General features: G+C 52.2%; 5 protein-coding genes across 5 annotated transcripts; 3 read left to right on the forward strand and 2 right to left on the reverse strand.

Moving 5' to 3' along the window:
- Nucleotides 1–1160: 1160 nt before the first annotated feature.
- MRS44_006371 (uncharacterized protein) lies at nt 1161–2882 on the reverse strand (the record flags this gene model as incomplete). Its single annotated transcript, XM_065621739.1, has 3 exons — nt 1161–2482; nt 2530–2661; nt 2729–2882. 3 exons carry the CDS (start codon nt 2880–2882, stop codon nt 1161–1163), a joined length of 1608 nt encoding a protein of 535 aa, XP_065477811.1.
- A 1662-nt stretch (nt 2883–4544) lies between these two features.
- On the forward strand, nt 4545–6311 carry MRS44_006372 (uncharacterized protein; the record flags this gene model as incomplete). Its single annotated transcript, XM_065621740.1, has 1 exon — nt 4545–6311. The coding sequence occupies one exon, from the start codon at nt 4545–4547 to the stop codon at nt 6309–6311; it is 1767 nt and encodes a 588-aa protein (XP_065477812.1).
- Nucleotides 6312–6400: 89 nt separating this feature from the next.
- MRS44_006373 (uncharacterized protein) lies at nt 6401–7355 on the reverse strand (the record flags this gene model as incomplete). The annotated part of the gene is made up of 3 exons (XM_065621741.1): nt 6401–6474; nt 6530–6815; nt 6954–7355. 3 exons carry the CDS (start codon nt 7353–7355, stop codon nt 6401–6403), a joined length of 762 nt encoding a protein of 253 aa, XP_065477813.1.
- Nucleotides 7356–8046: 691 nt separating this feature from the next.
- MRS44_006374 (uncharacterized protein) lies at nt 8047–11712 on the forward strand (the record flags this gene model as incomplete). The annotated part of the gene is made up of 3 exons (XM_046267956.2): nt 8047–8125; nt 8181–8376; nt 8430–11712. 3 exons carry the CDS (start codon nt 8047–8049, stop codon nt 11710–11712), a joined length of 3558 nt encoding a protein of 1185 aa, XP_046140035.1.
- A 2166-nt stretch (nt 11713–13878) lies between these two features.
- MRS44_006375 (uncharacterized protein) lies at nt 13879–16210 on the forward strand (the record flags this gene model as incomplete). Its single annotated transcript, XM_065621742.1, has 4 exons — nt 13879–13982; nt 14111–14341; nt 14395–14676; nt 14731–16210. The coding sequence occupies 4 exons, from the start codon at nt 13879–13881 to the stop codon at nt 16208–16210; spliced, it is 2097 nt and encodes a 698-aa protein (XP_065477814.1).
- Between the last annotated feature and the right edge of the window lie 414 nt (nt 16211–16624).

Consider the following 16624-nt stretch of genomic DNA (forward strand, 5'->3'; position numbering starts at 1 on the left):
GTCTCAGATACACTGTATCATTCAAATTAAATAAGATAGCCTTTACATCACGGCATAACCAATGTTCTACTCCACAGCTGACGACACAGCTGCCCATTAACTTGAGAGTGTGCGCATGCTAGAAGATACCGTTGTTAAGGCGACTTGAATTTTCGTTTATTCGTATCAGGCACCTCTGAGATGATGGGATGTAGTCTGCTGCTGTTGATTCATGCCGCCCAATCGCGTAGTTTCCGCCTGCTGGGGTGGGCACCTCTTGACAGGGGTTGAATGAAATCTGGGGATTTGGGGAGGGGCTTTGACATGGAGGCTGAGCAGGCAAACGTATTTTATACCGTGTGATGCGTCATATTGGACGTTAGCTATGCCGGATGCCGAGTCAAGGCCCGCGGACTGTTGGTGGGCTTATGCCCCTCGCCTAGATGGGGATGCTTTTCGCATCGTGTACAGATGAATCAGAGAAGACAGAGATTGCTGGTTGAGTGATCCGGGTCTCAGACAGCAGTTGAGTGCCCTCCTGGAGGATTGGCAGGGACCCCGGGCTTTGCATTTGCAAAGTTGCGCCATCTTACGGGAGAGCAACCAGATGTTGCAGGGGATAGACTTCATTGGAACCGAGCAAGTCAACCTAAATAACAATAAATAATGGTATTGGATCAACTTGCTCATTTGACTTGTTCTGTGAGCCTAGGGGCACATGTATAGCCTCGCTAACCTTTGTGCCGAAGCAGCGAGGGTGCACCACACTGGCCATGATACTCACTGTGCACCCTACAGGCAACGATTACCCCAGACAATTAGCCACTTCACTCTTCTCGATTCCTTGTCTGGAAGATATCCCATAGGACGGGTATTCTACAGATCTAGGGAACGAAAGCTAGTCCCATGGGGAAGCTGAATCAGAGGGTCGGCGTCCAGGCACCTTTGATTTCCTCTCAACGGGGTGCACGTCGAGTTTTCTCATAAGTTATAGATAGCATCTTCCAAGTACGGGTAGCCTGTACTCTTGAGTTAAAGAGGCCAGTCAGATGTCGATCACGCCGGAAGTCGGCACACCTAGGCTTACACGGGCAGCTCTGCTCACCAAAACCAACAGAGGTTAGTAGCAAGATGTTCTGGTCTAATAATGTGAAGTGATGCTTATATAATAATGAAGCGTACTAATCAAACGTCTGTTTTATACAGATCGAAATATCCGTAAAGGTGCACTCGCAACTAGCGTCCCCTTTCTTGTTCGTGGCAAAGACACCCACACAAGGACCAGTAAAGTCCCGATCTGCCAGATCCAAGATATCAATATTGCCAGCCAACACCCAGCCGGTGTCTCCTGTCTCAGGGTGCTCAGTCATCCACGTGAAATCAAGGTTTGACTCCGAGTACATCAACCTGAAGTGAATGTCAAAGGCGCCTGTTGGATTTCCCATATCCTTCGGCGAGGTGACTTGGGTACTATTACATATGGCCTTAGCTCTCCCGGCGTTCTTGACTTCAAAGTGAATAGAATGGTCGGAAAAGTCATAGAAGACTCTTGCATAGCGGTGTTCGTCCTTGAAGCAAGCCAGACCCGCGATCACCGAAGACGAAGATTCCGCCTGGCCTATAGTGAGAACCGCGCGATCTTCTCCGTGAAGGGAACGTTTTCTTCGGCCCACGAAGGACACGGCAGCCGAGGGTTCGGAGAGATCTGTCGAAGATGCTTGAATGGTGACCTGTTGAGCATCATCACTGATTTGATAGGCGCTGAGGTCTGGATCGCGGAGGTAGACTAAATCAACTGTGGGATTCAGGCGAGAAGGAATATTATCCTGTTTGCCCATAGCTGGAAAAGACTCAATGGGTTGCTGAATCACCGGCCACGAATCTCCGGTAGGCCATTGGACTGGCGTCAGGAAGGTTTCACGGCCCATTCCGTATCGCCCCAGCTGGTCCTTTCGAACAGCTAGGCACACGAGCCACCAGTTGCCCTTTGTATCCTGGACCAGGTCTCCATGGCCGTTGTGCTGGATGTACTTGTAGCCACTGCTCCCAGGGCTTGGTGCCAGAACGGGGTTGTTAGGACAGTCCTCGTAAGGCCCCCAGAGGTCTCTAGAGCGGGCAGCCGAAATCTGATGGCCTTCGAATGTTCCGCCCTCGGCAATGAGGAGGTAGTACCAGCCGTCTCGCTTGTAGATGTGAGGGCCTTCGGGCGTGATCTTGCTTGAGCCAGTCCACATGAGCCTCGGGGGTGCAAGATGCTCGCCGGTATCGATATTGATCTCAATACCGTGGATGGTGGGTTCCTCTACAAGATCCTTGCTCCATAAACATCCAGCGATAAAGACCCGACCGTCATCCTCAAAAAAGAGGTCCGGATCAATACCCCAGAAGTCCACATAGACCGGGTCACTCCACCGGTCAGACGCGATATCATCGGTGAAGATGATAAAGTTCTTTGTCTCGACCAGCTCGGAAGGATGAGGCGGCTCCTCGCCGGGCTTCAGCTCTGGTCCAGGTGACAAACGTTTGTGCAGATGATATACGTCCTCTCACGATGATGGCGAATCGTTGGAGCCCAGAGGCCTCCTGTCTCAACAATGACATCGCTGGGAGGGCCGTCTAGCTTGTGAAGCCGTGTGGTAGCTGCCGACAGAGAAAGCTGAGACGGCCGGTTGATGGCGTTGCCTACAATAGTCAGTAACCATTGCCTCGTACCCACGAACGATGGAATTTGAGAGAGATGGCCGCGTACCAATATGTTCCCAGGAGACAAGATCCTTTGAAGCAAAGATGGGCAGGCCAGGGAATATGTGAAAGCTCGAGTTGACAAGATAGAAGGTGTCGTCGATACGGACAACTGAAGGATCCGGCGCGAAGCCGGGAATAATGGGGTTACTCTCGCCCATGCTTTACCAAGAAAGACAAACTATGCTAGTATTTCTCTGGGCGAGGGGAGGGGAGGGGCAGGGCTTGGGTGAAATAGGTACAAAAGAACTTGAGCTGCCTCTGAATCGCCTCAACGAAGTCACCGCTTTAAGGAAGGGCAAATAACCGTCCGGCTAAACAGAACAGCCCACTACTCGGGTAAACTGATCCCGAAGGCGGGGCAAGTTTATAAAGAGACCAAGGGGTGGCCCAGGAATGAGGGCAAGCTGCATGATTGCATATGCAGGTGACCGAATAGCACAAGATGTAAGTCATTCGTCCTGAGGGGATCAACATGAACCCCGAGGAGCAACCAAATTGCGTTTGCACCTGTTCAAATAGAAGCTCAGGAAGCATTCAAGAGTGAACAATACACCGTATTTCTTTGACCATCATTTCAGACAAACTAACAACTCGGCTAGAATACCTAATACGTGATCCGCTCTATGGGAAAATGCATTCAAGGGCTCTCCATGAACAGAACAGTCTCTCAAACGAGTTCGATTTCCTCCTCAAACACGCCCCGGAATTTCAGGGGAGAGAACTTGGAAGCTTCACCAATATGTCTTTTGGTGCTTCAACGCCTAAAAGAATCCGCCGCGACTGGCTCTGCTCTGTATTAGACGCCGAAGGACTCCAGCTCACCATGATCGGCCCATATGGCGTCGTAACCGTGCCTCTTGCTACCTCGACAAGTTTCGGTGCTGGATTTACCTCAGCCACTCTGAAGCCCTGATCTCCTGGGCGGACGCCAAGAATTATCGACGATATCACATAAAGCGGTGCTGAGCAGATCAGCATCAAGGTTCAATCTGATAACCAAAGTGAGACGGAGTACCTTTGCAAGAGCCGACGCTGATGCAGTATCCATTGAGGAAGAGACGGTAGCGAGTATCGGCGGTAACGGAGATGCTGAAGGCGGAGAGTTGGCTTGGAAGACGGAACTGAAGTCGGAAGAGAACAATACTGCCAGGGTTCCGGGTGTCGCCATAGTCTGGGAGAAAGATCCAGCTCGCATGTTTGTCCCATGAGTTATCCATCTTATGTTCACAAAAAGAGTTTCTCTATCACCTTAATCAGATATCTAGCAACACGATGCGACTGACTCTTGTACAGGATAGCAGTGTTGGCAGCAAGATGCCCATAGAGAGATCAAATTATCCGAGGTTAATCTATTTCGCACTTCTTTCCCCCGAAACATGCCAGTTTGCCGGGATGTCGGTAGTAAGGTGGTACAGCCTCAGCGGCTTGCATGGCGCACCATGGCCCTTGTGGTGCGAATCCTAAGGGCTGCTCTTGGCGCATTACTCTCGGTGTTCCAAGGCTTGATCAAAGCCGTAAACCCGCTCATTGGCCCTACGGTGAACTTATCCTTCTTGGCTGCCAATCCGCCAAAACCAGTATCCGTAAATGCTGTGATTGGTTCGATGCGAATGAGCAGCCAAACTGATCAACCACAGCTGAACCTTGTTGAAATATCTATGCATGGCATTCAGCCAGAGCGGTTGATCCCGGCTAAAGTCTATTCGGGCTCAGCTATACCGACTAGCGATGAATGATGAGAGAAAAGACGGCGAGTTATCAACGCACTCAAAGCGTTTCATCACGGGATTGCAAGCATCACCACCCAAGAATCCTCAAAGATGACCGTCAAACTGTGCGTTTCGGAGGATGGCCCTTCAAGAAAATGGCTTCAGGTTAACGGGAAGCCTTTCCTTGTCAGGGGAGCCGAGCTGCAAAACTCATCACTCTCAAGTGCAGAGTACATGGAACATGTGTGGCCGGCCATGGTGGAAGCCAACATCAACACTTTGCTTGGCTCAGCCGGTTGGGAACAGATTGAACCTGAGGAGGGCAAGTTTGACTTTGAGCAGCTCGATATCTCGATCCAGGCGGCTCGCAGACATGGGCTTCACTTGATTCTTCTCTGGTTTGGGGCATACAAGAACGGTTCGTCCTCAGCTTGGTTTCACCACTGGGTAGTCACTAACACATATGAACTAGGTGCCTCGACGTACGCACCGTCATGGGTCAAGACGGATCCAACACGTTTCCCCCCAGCGCTGGTGAAGAACGCATCCGGTAGTGTGGATATCACTCACACTCTCTCGCCCCTGTCTCCTGAACTCGTGTCAGCCGACGCCAAAGTATTTACGAAACTGATGCAACATCTGAAGCAAGTCGACCAAGAGCATTCTACCGTAATCATGGTTCAGGTTGAGAACGAGCCTGGTCTTCTTGGGGGCTCCCGCGACCACTCTTCGCTGGCCAACAAAGCATTCACGTCCCCTGTCCCCAAGGACCTGGTTGACTACTTGCGTGAGGGCTGGGGCGTTCTCGAAAACACTTTGAGAACAGAGCTTAGAGGCTTCAAAGACCGCCACATTTCTTCCCAGGACTCCTGGGGGTCGGTATTTGGTCCCAACACAATAGCAGATGAGCTGTTTATGGCATATCACTTTGCCAAGTATGTTGAGACTGTGGCTGCAGCGGGAAAGGCTGCCTACCCGCTCCCCTTGTACACCAACGCTTGGCTCAGTGCCGGAGACGAGGCAGATCTGCAATTACCCACGCCTGTGACTGGTGGAGACGTACCAGGAGAATACCCATCCGGAGGCGCGGTGGTAAAGGTCCTTGGCCTATGGCAGCGTTTCAGTCCAACCCTGGACTTTATCTCCCCAGATATCTATGTTTCCGACTACGCCAGTATCTGCCGTAAATACCGGCGTAACAACCAAGCGTTGTTTATACCAGAGCAGCGCCGAGACGAGGACGGCGCCAGGCGAATATGGCATGCCTTGGGGTCTCATCAGGCCATTGGGACGGCCCCTTTTGGAATTGACACTCTCGATCCTAAAGAGAATGCCTTCAAGAAACACTACGGACTACTAAAAGAGGTGGAAGCTCTATTGTTGGCCAGTTACAGCAGGCCAAACTCGAGCGTAGGTTTCTTTTTCGACGACCTTCCACCTGATGGGACCGATCCATCCCCTTCCATTCATGCCTCCATTGCAGACTGGAACCTCAAAATTGGGAGGACCGGTGTCCACGGAAAGCCTGGCCCTGGATATGGCGTGGTGATTCACCTTTGCCGGTCCCGTTTTCTTCTCGTCGGCGAGGGGTTTCAGGTGATCTTTTCTTCACCTGATCCAGCCAAGCCCTTTACGGGAATTCTGCATTTTTGGGGAATGAAGGTTTCCAACAAAGAGCGAGGAGAGCTTCAGGCTTTACGATGGTTGAATGGTGACGAGACAGCCGGTGGAAAATGCTTGGTGATGCCGAGTGAAAATCCCGACTATGCAGGGTCATTCATACCTGTGACTATCCCCGCGGGGACCATGATTGCTGAGTGTGAGCCTTACTCATATGGAGGAATAGTCAATGTATTTGAGTCAGCAATACAAAGCTGATACGATATTCGGGATAGTGTTTCTCGCCCCTCCCACACGCTGTGCTACTTTTTGACCCACAGCTTTGTCACTCTGGCAGAGCCGCTGAATCAAAAGCCCTCCCGGCATATCTTTTTGGTCGATGGGGTCTCGGCGTCCTCAGTAAGCTGCCGCTTGGTAGACTCTGTTCGTCTTAGTCAATATAACATCTCACTGCCTCGGAAGGTCATTAAACTCACTTCCGGGTGTATCAACCTGGTCTGGCTTGTTCAGCCAGCCTAAAAGGGACGTCTGTGCAGTCTTGACAAAATTCTCTGGCCGCCATCCTCCCTCGCGCTCTGCCGCTGGCCTGCACAGCTCGTCGAATGCAATCGATAACAACCGAGTTTGCAGACAGTCTTCCAGGGCTCGATGATTGAGCCCGATAAGATGGTGGCGGGGATAGAACAGAGGAAACAGGAATTCTAGCGCCAGAGGGAAACACCCGCGCCCAGGTGGTGCCTCCTTGAGGTTCATTCGGAAAAGCTGCAGCAAAGATATGCAGTTTTCATCGGGCGGCAGAATTGCATCATGCCCGGCCGGTTCCAGGAATCGCTTCAGTAATCTCAAATCAGTCGCCCCTGAATGCTATACAAGGATGATCGTATTTGGTGTGATACCCACTGCTCGAAGTTGAGACGCAACCTGATCCGCATTCAAGCGAGGGATCATGGGGAGTCGAGAGGCAGAAAAGACATTGGCTGCGTTCCTGTAACTCAAGTGTCGTAGAAAGGGGTTCTCGGCCCCATGGTCAATGCCCTTCTCGTGTTCAATGGAGGTATTGACTAGAACTTTGCCAGACACCTTCTCAATCATGGCAAATTCCCAAATCTGGCTCGAAGCAGGCGAGAATTCGTCGTCTAAAATCACGAGGTCCGAGCCTGGCCGCAGTCCTTGTTGGATCTCGAACATTCGCTTCTGCACGGTCTTGTATTCTGCCGAAAATGCCCACTGGTTGCGCATCGAAGTCTCCAAAATCGCTTGAGCAGACTTTGTGTCTTCTGTAGCTTTTTCACGCCAGGCCATGTCGAAACCCCTCTCCGGGGTGCTCGCACTTCAGATGCGCTAGGATAGATCCCTCCCAGCGAAAAGTCTCTGTGCAATCACACAGATCTGCGAGGGGGCATAGGAAATGGCCATCTTCTGTCCTGTGAAGAGAACTTCTCTTGTGTTTCAGTATCGCATGTGAAGAGGCATCGCTTTCTGTCTTGAACGTCTCTGGGCACTTGAGCTTCTTGGCATCGGGGCAGGCAAAGGTCTAGGATAGCTGGAGTAAGTAAACACTGTAGGGAATATGCACGAAGAAGCGATTTCATACTTCTTGCGGACGTCTCCCTTCACTATGCGCCCCCATGATAGGGCACGATTTCAGTGGTGTGTACCTACCGGTAGGTCGGTAGCTGGGTGGGGATGGAGGTAAGGTATCTATCTACCTTGGCAAAGAGATAGCCCTGAGTACCTACCCTTGGGTTCCTCGTAAATGACTAAGATGGCCGATAGCGGGGCAGTGAGGGGAAGGTAGATTTGTGGGATACCCTCCACCGATGTCGGAACTAGCAATGACTCTAACTGCTAATTACATAAGCTGCCTCTAGTACTAAACCAGCCCTCTCCTCTCACACCACACGAAAACGAATCCCGATGTGAGAAAATCTTGCTCGAGTTTCTCGGATTGGATTTTGCCCGCCTTGCTTGCTCGCTTGCTTGCTTGTCCAACATGTCACCACTGCCTAGCGACCGGGGCTCCTTGCTCCCAGACCCAACAAGTGACCTACACTGGGGCGATTATCGTGGGGGTATTTTATTCTATGCCTACGGCATAACATAACACATCGCTCACCTGGTGTCTAGCTATTCACGAGATATTCGCATCCAATGCGAAGCGTGTGCCCGACAGGACATGTGTCATTGAGACTCGGAGCTCGCAATCCCCTCAACGCACCTTCTCGTACCGCCAGATCAACGAGAGCTCCAACCAGCTGGCACATCATTTCATAGCTCACGGCTGCAATGTGGGCGATGTCGTCATGATATATGCCTACCGAGGGTCAGTTGTCACGTGTTGTCCAGTCACCCATCTCACTAACAACGACGGCACAGCGTCGACCTCGTCGTTGCCTACATGGGTGCTCTCAAGGCTGGTGCAACCGTCAGCGTGCTTGACCCGCACTACCCTGCGGAGCGCCAGAAGGTCATCTTGGATGTTGCGAGACCCAGGTTTCTCGTCTACATCCAGAAGGCCGTCGACGAGTTTGGCAAGCCGCCCGAGCTCGTTGAGGACTTCATCGCCAGCACCCTAGACCTCAAGTCTGTCATTCCAGCCCTGCATCTTTCCGACAGTGGTGAGTTGAGTGGCGGCCATCTCGACGGCCAAGACTGCCTGGCAGCTCAGGCGTCCTGCAGAGAGCAAGATCCCAGCGTCGTCGTCGGTCCCGATTCCATTCCTACCCTGAGCTATACGAGCGGCAGTGAGGGTAGGCCGAAGGGCGTTCAGGGGCGTCATTACTCGCTCACCTACTACTTCCCCTGGATGGCAGAGAGGTTTGGCCTTTCGGAGCGGGACAGATTCACCATGCTCTCTGGCATTGCCCATGATCCGATCCAAAGAGACATTTTCACGCCGCTCTTTCTGGGTGCCGTGATAGTCGTCCCTCCAGCTGAGGTCATCACGTACGGATTGCTAGCCGAATGGATGCATGAGCACAAGACCACCGTCACTCATCTGACTCCTGCCATGGGCCAGATCCTTGTTGGTGGTGCCACAACTCAGTTCCATTCCCTTCGGAATGCCTTCTTCGTCGGAGATCTTCTCACCAAAAAGGACTGCAAGAAGCTACGCGATCTCGCACCCAACACCACCGTCATAAATCTCTTTGGATCGACCGAGTCGCAACGCGCAGTGTCCTTTTTCGAGGTCCCGAGCAAAGCCAAGGATCCGGCCTTTCTCGAGTCCGTGCCGGATATCATTCCGGTTGGCCAAGGCATGAAGGATGTTCAGCTCTTGGTCGTTGACCGTGAGGACAGGCACAAGCTGTGCGGAGAAGGCGAGCAAGGCGAGCTGTGGATCAGAGCTGGAGGTTTGGCCGAGGGATACCTCGGCGATGACGACAGGACGGCAGAACTAAACCGGTCCAAGTTCGTTCCCAACTGGTTTGTTGACCCTGCCAAGTGGGCACAGCAGGACAAGCACCAGAACCTCCCCCATTACAAGGGTCCGCGAGACCGCCTGTACCGAACTGGTGATCTTGGCCGGATCCGCCCCGACGGAAGTGTCGAGTGTACAGGCCGGATTGATTCTCAAGTCAAGATCCGCGGCTTCCGGATCGAGCTGGGCGAGATCGACATCAATTTGTCCCAGCACCCATTCGTACGCGAAAACGTCACGGTTGTCCGAAGAGACAAGGACGAGGAGCAGACGCTTGTCACGTACTTTGTCCCAGAGACGAAGCGGTGGTTCCAGCACCTCAAACCCCATGAGGATGGGGAAGCCATCGAGCAGGAAATCGCCTACGAGACCATGGCTGGAATGCTCAGACGATTCAAGCTGTTGTCTGACGACTGCAAGAAGTTCCTAGCGGCCAAGGTTCCCAAGTACGCTGTTCCCAGCATGTTTATTCCTCTAGCCCGAATGCCCTTGAACCCGAACGGCAAGATTGACAAGCCCGCACTCCCCTTCCCCGACGAAGCAGATCTTCTTCAAGTCGCCAAGAGGAGGGCTTCGTCAGTGATTGCCAGCATGACCGACACTCAAGCTCGATTGGCCAAAATATGGGCATCAGTTCTTCCTAACCGCACTGCACGTATGTTTGTGCCTGAATCCAACTTCTTTGATGAAGGTGGCCACTCAATCCTTGCACAACAGATGTTTTTCCGCCTCAAGAAGGAGTGGAAGGATATCGATGTGCCAGTCAATGTTATTTTCCGGTCGCAGACTCTCGAAGCCCTCGCCGCGGAGATCGACAGAGCCCAGGACCCTATTGGCCTGCGACTGGACGCGATGCCTCTCATCGGAGATGGCACCACGGAGGACGAGGCATACGCCGCGGATGCGAGGGATCTAGCGTCTCAGCTTCCCGAGTCCATCCCGCAAGCACCCGGGCCTCAGAGCTACACAGAGGCTGGGCCCACGGTGCTTTTGACTGGTGCGACAGGCTTCCTCGGCTCCTATGTCCTACACGAGCTCCTCGAAGGCCCTGAGAGAGCGCATGTAATTGCGCACGTCAGAGCCAAGGATGCAGCGGCAGGCTTGGCACGCGTTGAAGCGGCAGCAAAGGCCTACGGCTTGTGGTCCCCAAGCTGGACGAGCACAAACAGACTTGAAGTTGTGGTGGGAGATATATCCAAGCCACGCCTCGGCCTACTAGAGGAGACATGGGATCACCTCTCCAATACGGTAGACCTAGTCATCCACAACGGCGCCCAGGTCAACTGGATGCTGCCGTACTCCAGCATGCGGGCGGCCAATGTGCTGAGCACGCTGGACTGCATCCGGCTTTGCTCGACAGGGAAGCCCAAGCGACTGGCATTCGTCAGCTCAACCTCAACGCTGGACAATGACCACTACGTGCAGCTCTCTCTAGATGTCGAGACTGGCGTGCCTGAGGCTGATGACCTTGAGGGCAGCCGTAAGGGCCTTGGCACAGGCTATGGCCAGTCCAAGTGGGCGAGCGAGTTTGTCATTCGCGAAGCCGGGCGGAGGGGCCTTGTAGGAGCCATTATCCGACCCGGATACATCACAGGCGATCCAGCATCGGGCATTTCCGTCATGGACGACTTCCTGGTCCGCCTATGGAAGGGCTGCTTGCAGGTGGGAGCGCGCCCTGACATTGCAAACACGCTCAATGCAGTCCCTGTTACGCAGATCAGCCGCATCGTCGTTGCCGCAGCGTTCCATCTCTCCGCTACTACTGAGCAATCACTGGGCGTGGCTCAGGTCACCAGTCACCCACGCTTAAGACTGAATGAGTGGATGGGTGCCCTCGAGCTGTACGGATATGGCGTGCCCAAGGTACCGTACCAGGAGTGGTGCACCAAGGTCATCGACTACACAAGTGACGATAGCAAGGAGGAACACGCTCTGCTCCCGCTGTTCCACTTTGCGGTGGGCAACCTGCCCGCAAACACCATTGCTCCCGAGTTGGATGATAGCAATGCCGCAGCAGCTCTGCGGTCATATGATGAAGGGAACGAGAGTCGGGATGCAAAGTCTTCTCCGAGCACACTTGATATGGATATCCTTGGCATGTACTTGGCGTATCTGGTTGCAGTTGGATTCCTGCCACCGCCGACAGAGAAGGGCGAGCATGAGCTGCCAAAGGTTGACGAGACAAGGTTGCAGGCCATTGCTGCAGATAGCTTGGGTGGTAGATCTGCAAGGCCGTAGATGTCATAAAAGGGATAGTACAAGGACCCCATCAGTGGGCCAATGTTTAAACGGGCATGACAACACCGTCGATTGATCTTGTTGAGGCGCGAGGGGCATGAACATGCCGTTGCGTTACTGCAGGAATGAGACATGCAACCGGCCCCATCACCTTGATCCGGTACAATCACTCCAGACAAAGCCAGGTATAGTAGTGTATGTTATTGATCATGGCTGGGGTGCCGTGCTACCTTGGCAATCATGTTTCATCTTGGGATATTGCGCTAGCTGACAACCTACCTCGGATATAACGAATAGACACCATGCGAGTAGGTATGAATGAGTTGGCGATTAACTCTGTGCGCAGGTATACACACGCCCGATTCTCTAACAATCAGCTTGCTTTTCTCGACCACAGTCGAACTAGTCTGTCCCTTTCTCTTCCTAGGAGCGGTCCATCCAAATTAGCCTCTATCTCACACCCAGAACGAGTGCAAATATCAAATGACTTGATCTCTAAACTGAACGGACATGCAGGGCAAGGGCTCGGAGACTGATTCTACATTTTGAGTTTTAAAAAGAGCAATCTCGTTCGTTCCCTATACCAGTAGGTTCTATTTAACTTTGACAATAGTCTATTACCTAGGCGCCTCTACATAGTAACTAGTATCCAACCATCTCTTGAAACCTAAACCCAGTTCCCCACTTGATAATGTCATAAATCATACCTCCATTGGGTTTGAATAGAGTCCTTGAAACTAAACAATACCGCAGTGCAACAAGCCCATAGAGGCGGCTACAGAGTCTTTGTATAAACTCTGTAGGTGTCTATTAGCATTGGATGGGCCAGATAGTAGGGGCGAGCAAGGGTCAGACTAACCCATCAAACTGGGAGCCTACTCCAAAGAGTTCAAGGTCCATCTCAGCCTGAGAACGACCACCAGAAACACTGCCGCGAGGGACAGCATCACCTTCTGGTGGGTGGGAGTCTCGGCGGCATCTCATGCTGGATGTCTCATCCATGGACCCGCTGGAGACGATGATGCTTGCACAAGTTAGCAAGAGGGTGTATCCACAGCCGTGACATACTCATTGCTTCCTGAGTTGTATGTCTGAGGGTCCATGTTGGCTGTAGGTGGCAAGTGAAGGAGGAAAGGAACGATGGTGGGGAACGTGATGTTGATGATAGGGATTCAAGCGAAATGAACTATGCTGGAGAATATGGATAAAGGGAAGAATGGAACAAAGGAACAATGGAATGATCGAGTCCTTTTAACGTTTCTCTAGCCCTTTCCCTCGCCTACTTTCTTCGCCCGACAATGGTGTCCTGTCCTCATGCCAACAGCAAGCCATTCTTACTCTCGTTTTTGAGAGCATCCCTGCTCTGGCAGGATCCAACTCGGTCAATGCACCAGAGACGGATATCAATTGGGCAGTCTTCTTTTGATTTCAGGCATACTGCAACCGATCCCTCTCTTGCCCTGATTACGTACCTGGCAGGTTCGACGGTGAATGGACAGTCACTTTTTGCAATCGACTCCCGAGCCTCACTGTCTCGGGGTGTGATGTGTCGTGGGAACCAGGGGGGACGGTCTGGTCCACAGTGGCTGTCAGGACTCCTCGATAATTGGGCTTCCACCTTTTGCAATGCCACACAAGGCAGGGCGGTGGCTTGTTTTGAATTTGCAGTGCACCGCCAGCTGACGACTGGCCGAGCAATGGCAGGTCGTAATTGGCTTTTCATCTTTTGTATCAAGCTGTGATTGGCCTCTATCCTTTTGCAAACACTCTTGGCTTTATTCCCTTTTGGCGGAAGGCAACCACATGTCCGCGAACCATGGGTTGTTACACAGGCAGGCAGACGCTGGTGTATAAGAAGGCTCCCCGAACGCCTTTCCTCAAATCATCCAACACTCTCCATAAACTCCTCAACGCACTTCCCATAAACTCATCAACCACTCCCCACAACCTCATCGGTCCCTTTTCACAAACTCTTCAATACATTCGATCAACACTCCTCTCCAATACCGTCCATCTACAATCCCTCCCTACGTATTACCTCTTGTCCCTATCTAGCCTCTTTCTGGTCCTTTCTTCACCGCGCTGCTTTCGCAAACCCACGCCTACATACCTACACACTTCCCACCTTCACGGTACAGAAGCGCACCCCAGCCTGATCTCGTCAACATGGATCCGGACCCCAAGTTCTTGCACATTCCGTACAACAAACGATGGGAGTACCTGAAGGACACCATCATCCAGCTGTACCTTGAGGAGGACACCATCATCCAGTGACCTTGAGGAGGTTGACAAACAAAGTGGCCTCCAGAATGAAGTCAGAGTACTCTTTTGATGCATTGTAAGACCGTCCTCTCGAAGTGTCGATCCTATCCTGAGCTTCCAGTGCTAACCTTGACAGGCCGAGTGCCTACAAGTATCAGTTTCGAAAATGGGGCATCAAGAAAAGCACTTCTTCTGCAGTCAAGGCGCAAGCAGTCAGGGTGCAATTGAAGAGGAAGCGGGATGCAAGTACTTCTGACCTCACCGTCGTTGAAGGGGGACGTGAGAAGTCGTTGGACAAGAAGAAGCTAAAGCGCTTTCTCCAAGACGACCTCAGACGTCGCCATGAGCCTACGCTGGCAGGCGGCATGTGAGTTCTCCTAGCAACATCCAAGCCCGTTGCTAATCATTTACCCTGTCTAGCTTCTTGCGCATGAATCTTCCATACAATGCCCTTGTTGGCAATTTCATTTACCCGGGCGGCCCACCATCACCATTTGCTTCACTCTGTCAGTCTCATCCCAACTCTCCGGCAAACATCGTAGTCAACAGCCCCGGCAACCATCGCACCCCTTCTTCTCAACCAGTTGGGCCTTCGCCGACGACCCAGCTAATACGAGATAAAGCGCATCTGGAAAGAGCAGACCTCTTCATCCAAGGTCAGTACCAGGAGTTGCTACTACAACTGGGTCGGGAAGAGCGCAAGTAAGTAGCTGATTAATGGTTTCATCGAGTCACGACTGACCTCTTTCAACATAGAGTCGTGGCGGACTGGTTACATGACTTCTGGATTCATTCCTTCATGACCGCCAAGTACTGGGGTAGAGGCCCTGAAACCTGGACTCCTGGCCTCATTGCTGCAAAAACTCTTGGTTCAGTCGAGTTGGAAGGCTCAGCTGCTACTCCCGGTGACGCTGCATCAACACCCAGAGCTTCTCGCATCGTGGTCGATCCACCATCCCAGCTCTGTCGATGGAGCATTCACTACCACAGTGACATGAAATATGAGTCTGTACCGTCACCACCGCCTGAGAATGACAACGAGCAGGACATTGAGGATGAGTCAACATGGCTACCATGGGGTGCTTCTCGTGGTCACCCCACCCCTGCAGACACAATGAGATCGGTGCTCTCAGACAACAGTTTCTCACGCATCGACGAGCACGACGTCCCACTATCCACATCATCGATAACGAGGGCGGTAAATCGTTCCCAGGACCAGATCGAGGTAGACTCATGGGGATTTGCCATCATGGCAAGGAATTTGGAATCTTTGCGTGCTTTAGAAGGAGAGGATGAAGAGGCGATGCCTCCCCATGACTTGAAGCATATACACCCTTTTCACCTTGCTGCCTCACACTTGGATGGAGCCCACAACTGCTGCTTGATCCTCAATCACCTATTGGCCTCTCTCTGGGGGGAATTTTCCTTGCAGAACAATTTTACGAACGGTCTTGGGCATACAGTCCTTGACTCGCTCATGATCAACATACTCCGGTCACACACCTCGATTAGCCCTGGTGAGGTTTACCAAGGCTTCGAAAAGCAAAACCGGTTCCCAGGCGAGGAGGTGGACATCTGCGGTCGATGGGACGCTGATTCGAGGTGCATCCGACAACTGTACGCTTCAGGCAGATGCACAATTCCGTTCGAATGGAAGCATCCCTACTGTCACACGTCGGTCCAGGCCATTTGTCATTCAATCATTACCTTGTTCACGACAGAATATGCTCTCGATATCAATCTCCCCAGTGGGTTGTTTTCAAAGCGTTGTGGTCGCTGCCGCGAGGACCTGAAGCTCTTTCCACTCCATGCCCTAGTTATGGTGGCATTCTATCTGGGAGACCGTGGAGCCTCGGGAGAGACCATGTTTGGCGCAATTGCAACTCTGAGCTGTATGCTCGCCACCTTCGCAGACCCTACCAAGGCCGCCAACATATCTGTTGCTGAGCTATTTGGAACGGGAACTGACACCAGTGAAAACTGCACGCATAGCTTCATCACACCTTCTGAACTTGCCTCAAGCTTGCCGGATGAGACCCTCGAGTCCTGGCCACATGAGCGACAACTTGGGTGGAGAGCATTTGTTGCCGTGCTGAACTTTGCCTCCCCTGGAGAGGATCCTTCTTCATCTTCTTCAGAGGACGGGGGGATTCCGATTCATTTTCAGAGGATGATGAAGAACTTCGAGAAAAAGAACTTGGAATCCTATGGGCAGCTTCGCAGACTGAGATGCTAACCTATCGTCGAGTCAAGACGATTGACCCTTGGGTTTCTGACAGATTCGACATTCAGCAGTTGTTGCGAGGCCTCGACGATGGGCTCGGGCTAGCATACATCCCGCTCTGCAGGGACCGTCTAATGCGGCCTTTTGACGTACAAGGTTGGTTCAGAAATTGTCACAGAAGAATATTCCCGGCAGCTCAAGAAATATGCACGCGTTACTTCATGAACTTGGAGGACTGGCACCGTACAACCTTTATTGATGCTCCTATGATGATCTGAAGATATCATGATGATGGTCAGTGGTTCATGATCATAATATCTGGTAAATACATGGATAGTTGTTAGGTAGCCTTTCTCAAGCCTGCCCTTGGTAGATGTTAATCTGGCAGATGCCTGCCTACCCAGCTTAGAAGTGCACGCTCTTCTC

The sequence above is a fragment of the Fusarium solani genome, assembly GCF_023522795.1.
Source record: "Fusarium solani strain SB1 chromosome Unknown bctg00000003_1, whole genome shotgun sequence".
NCBI lineage: Eukaryota > Fungi > Ascomycota > Sordariomycetes > Hypocreales > Nectriaceae > Fusarium > Fusarium solani.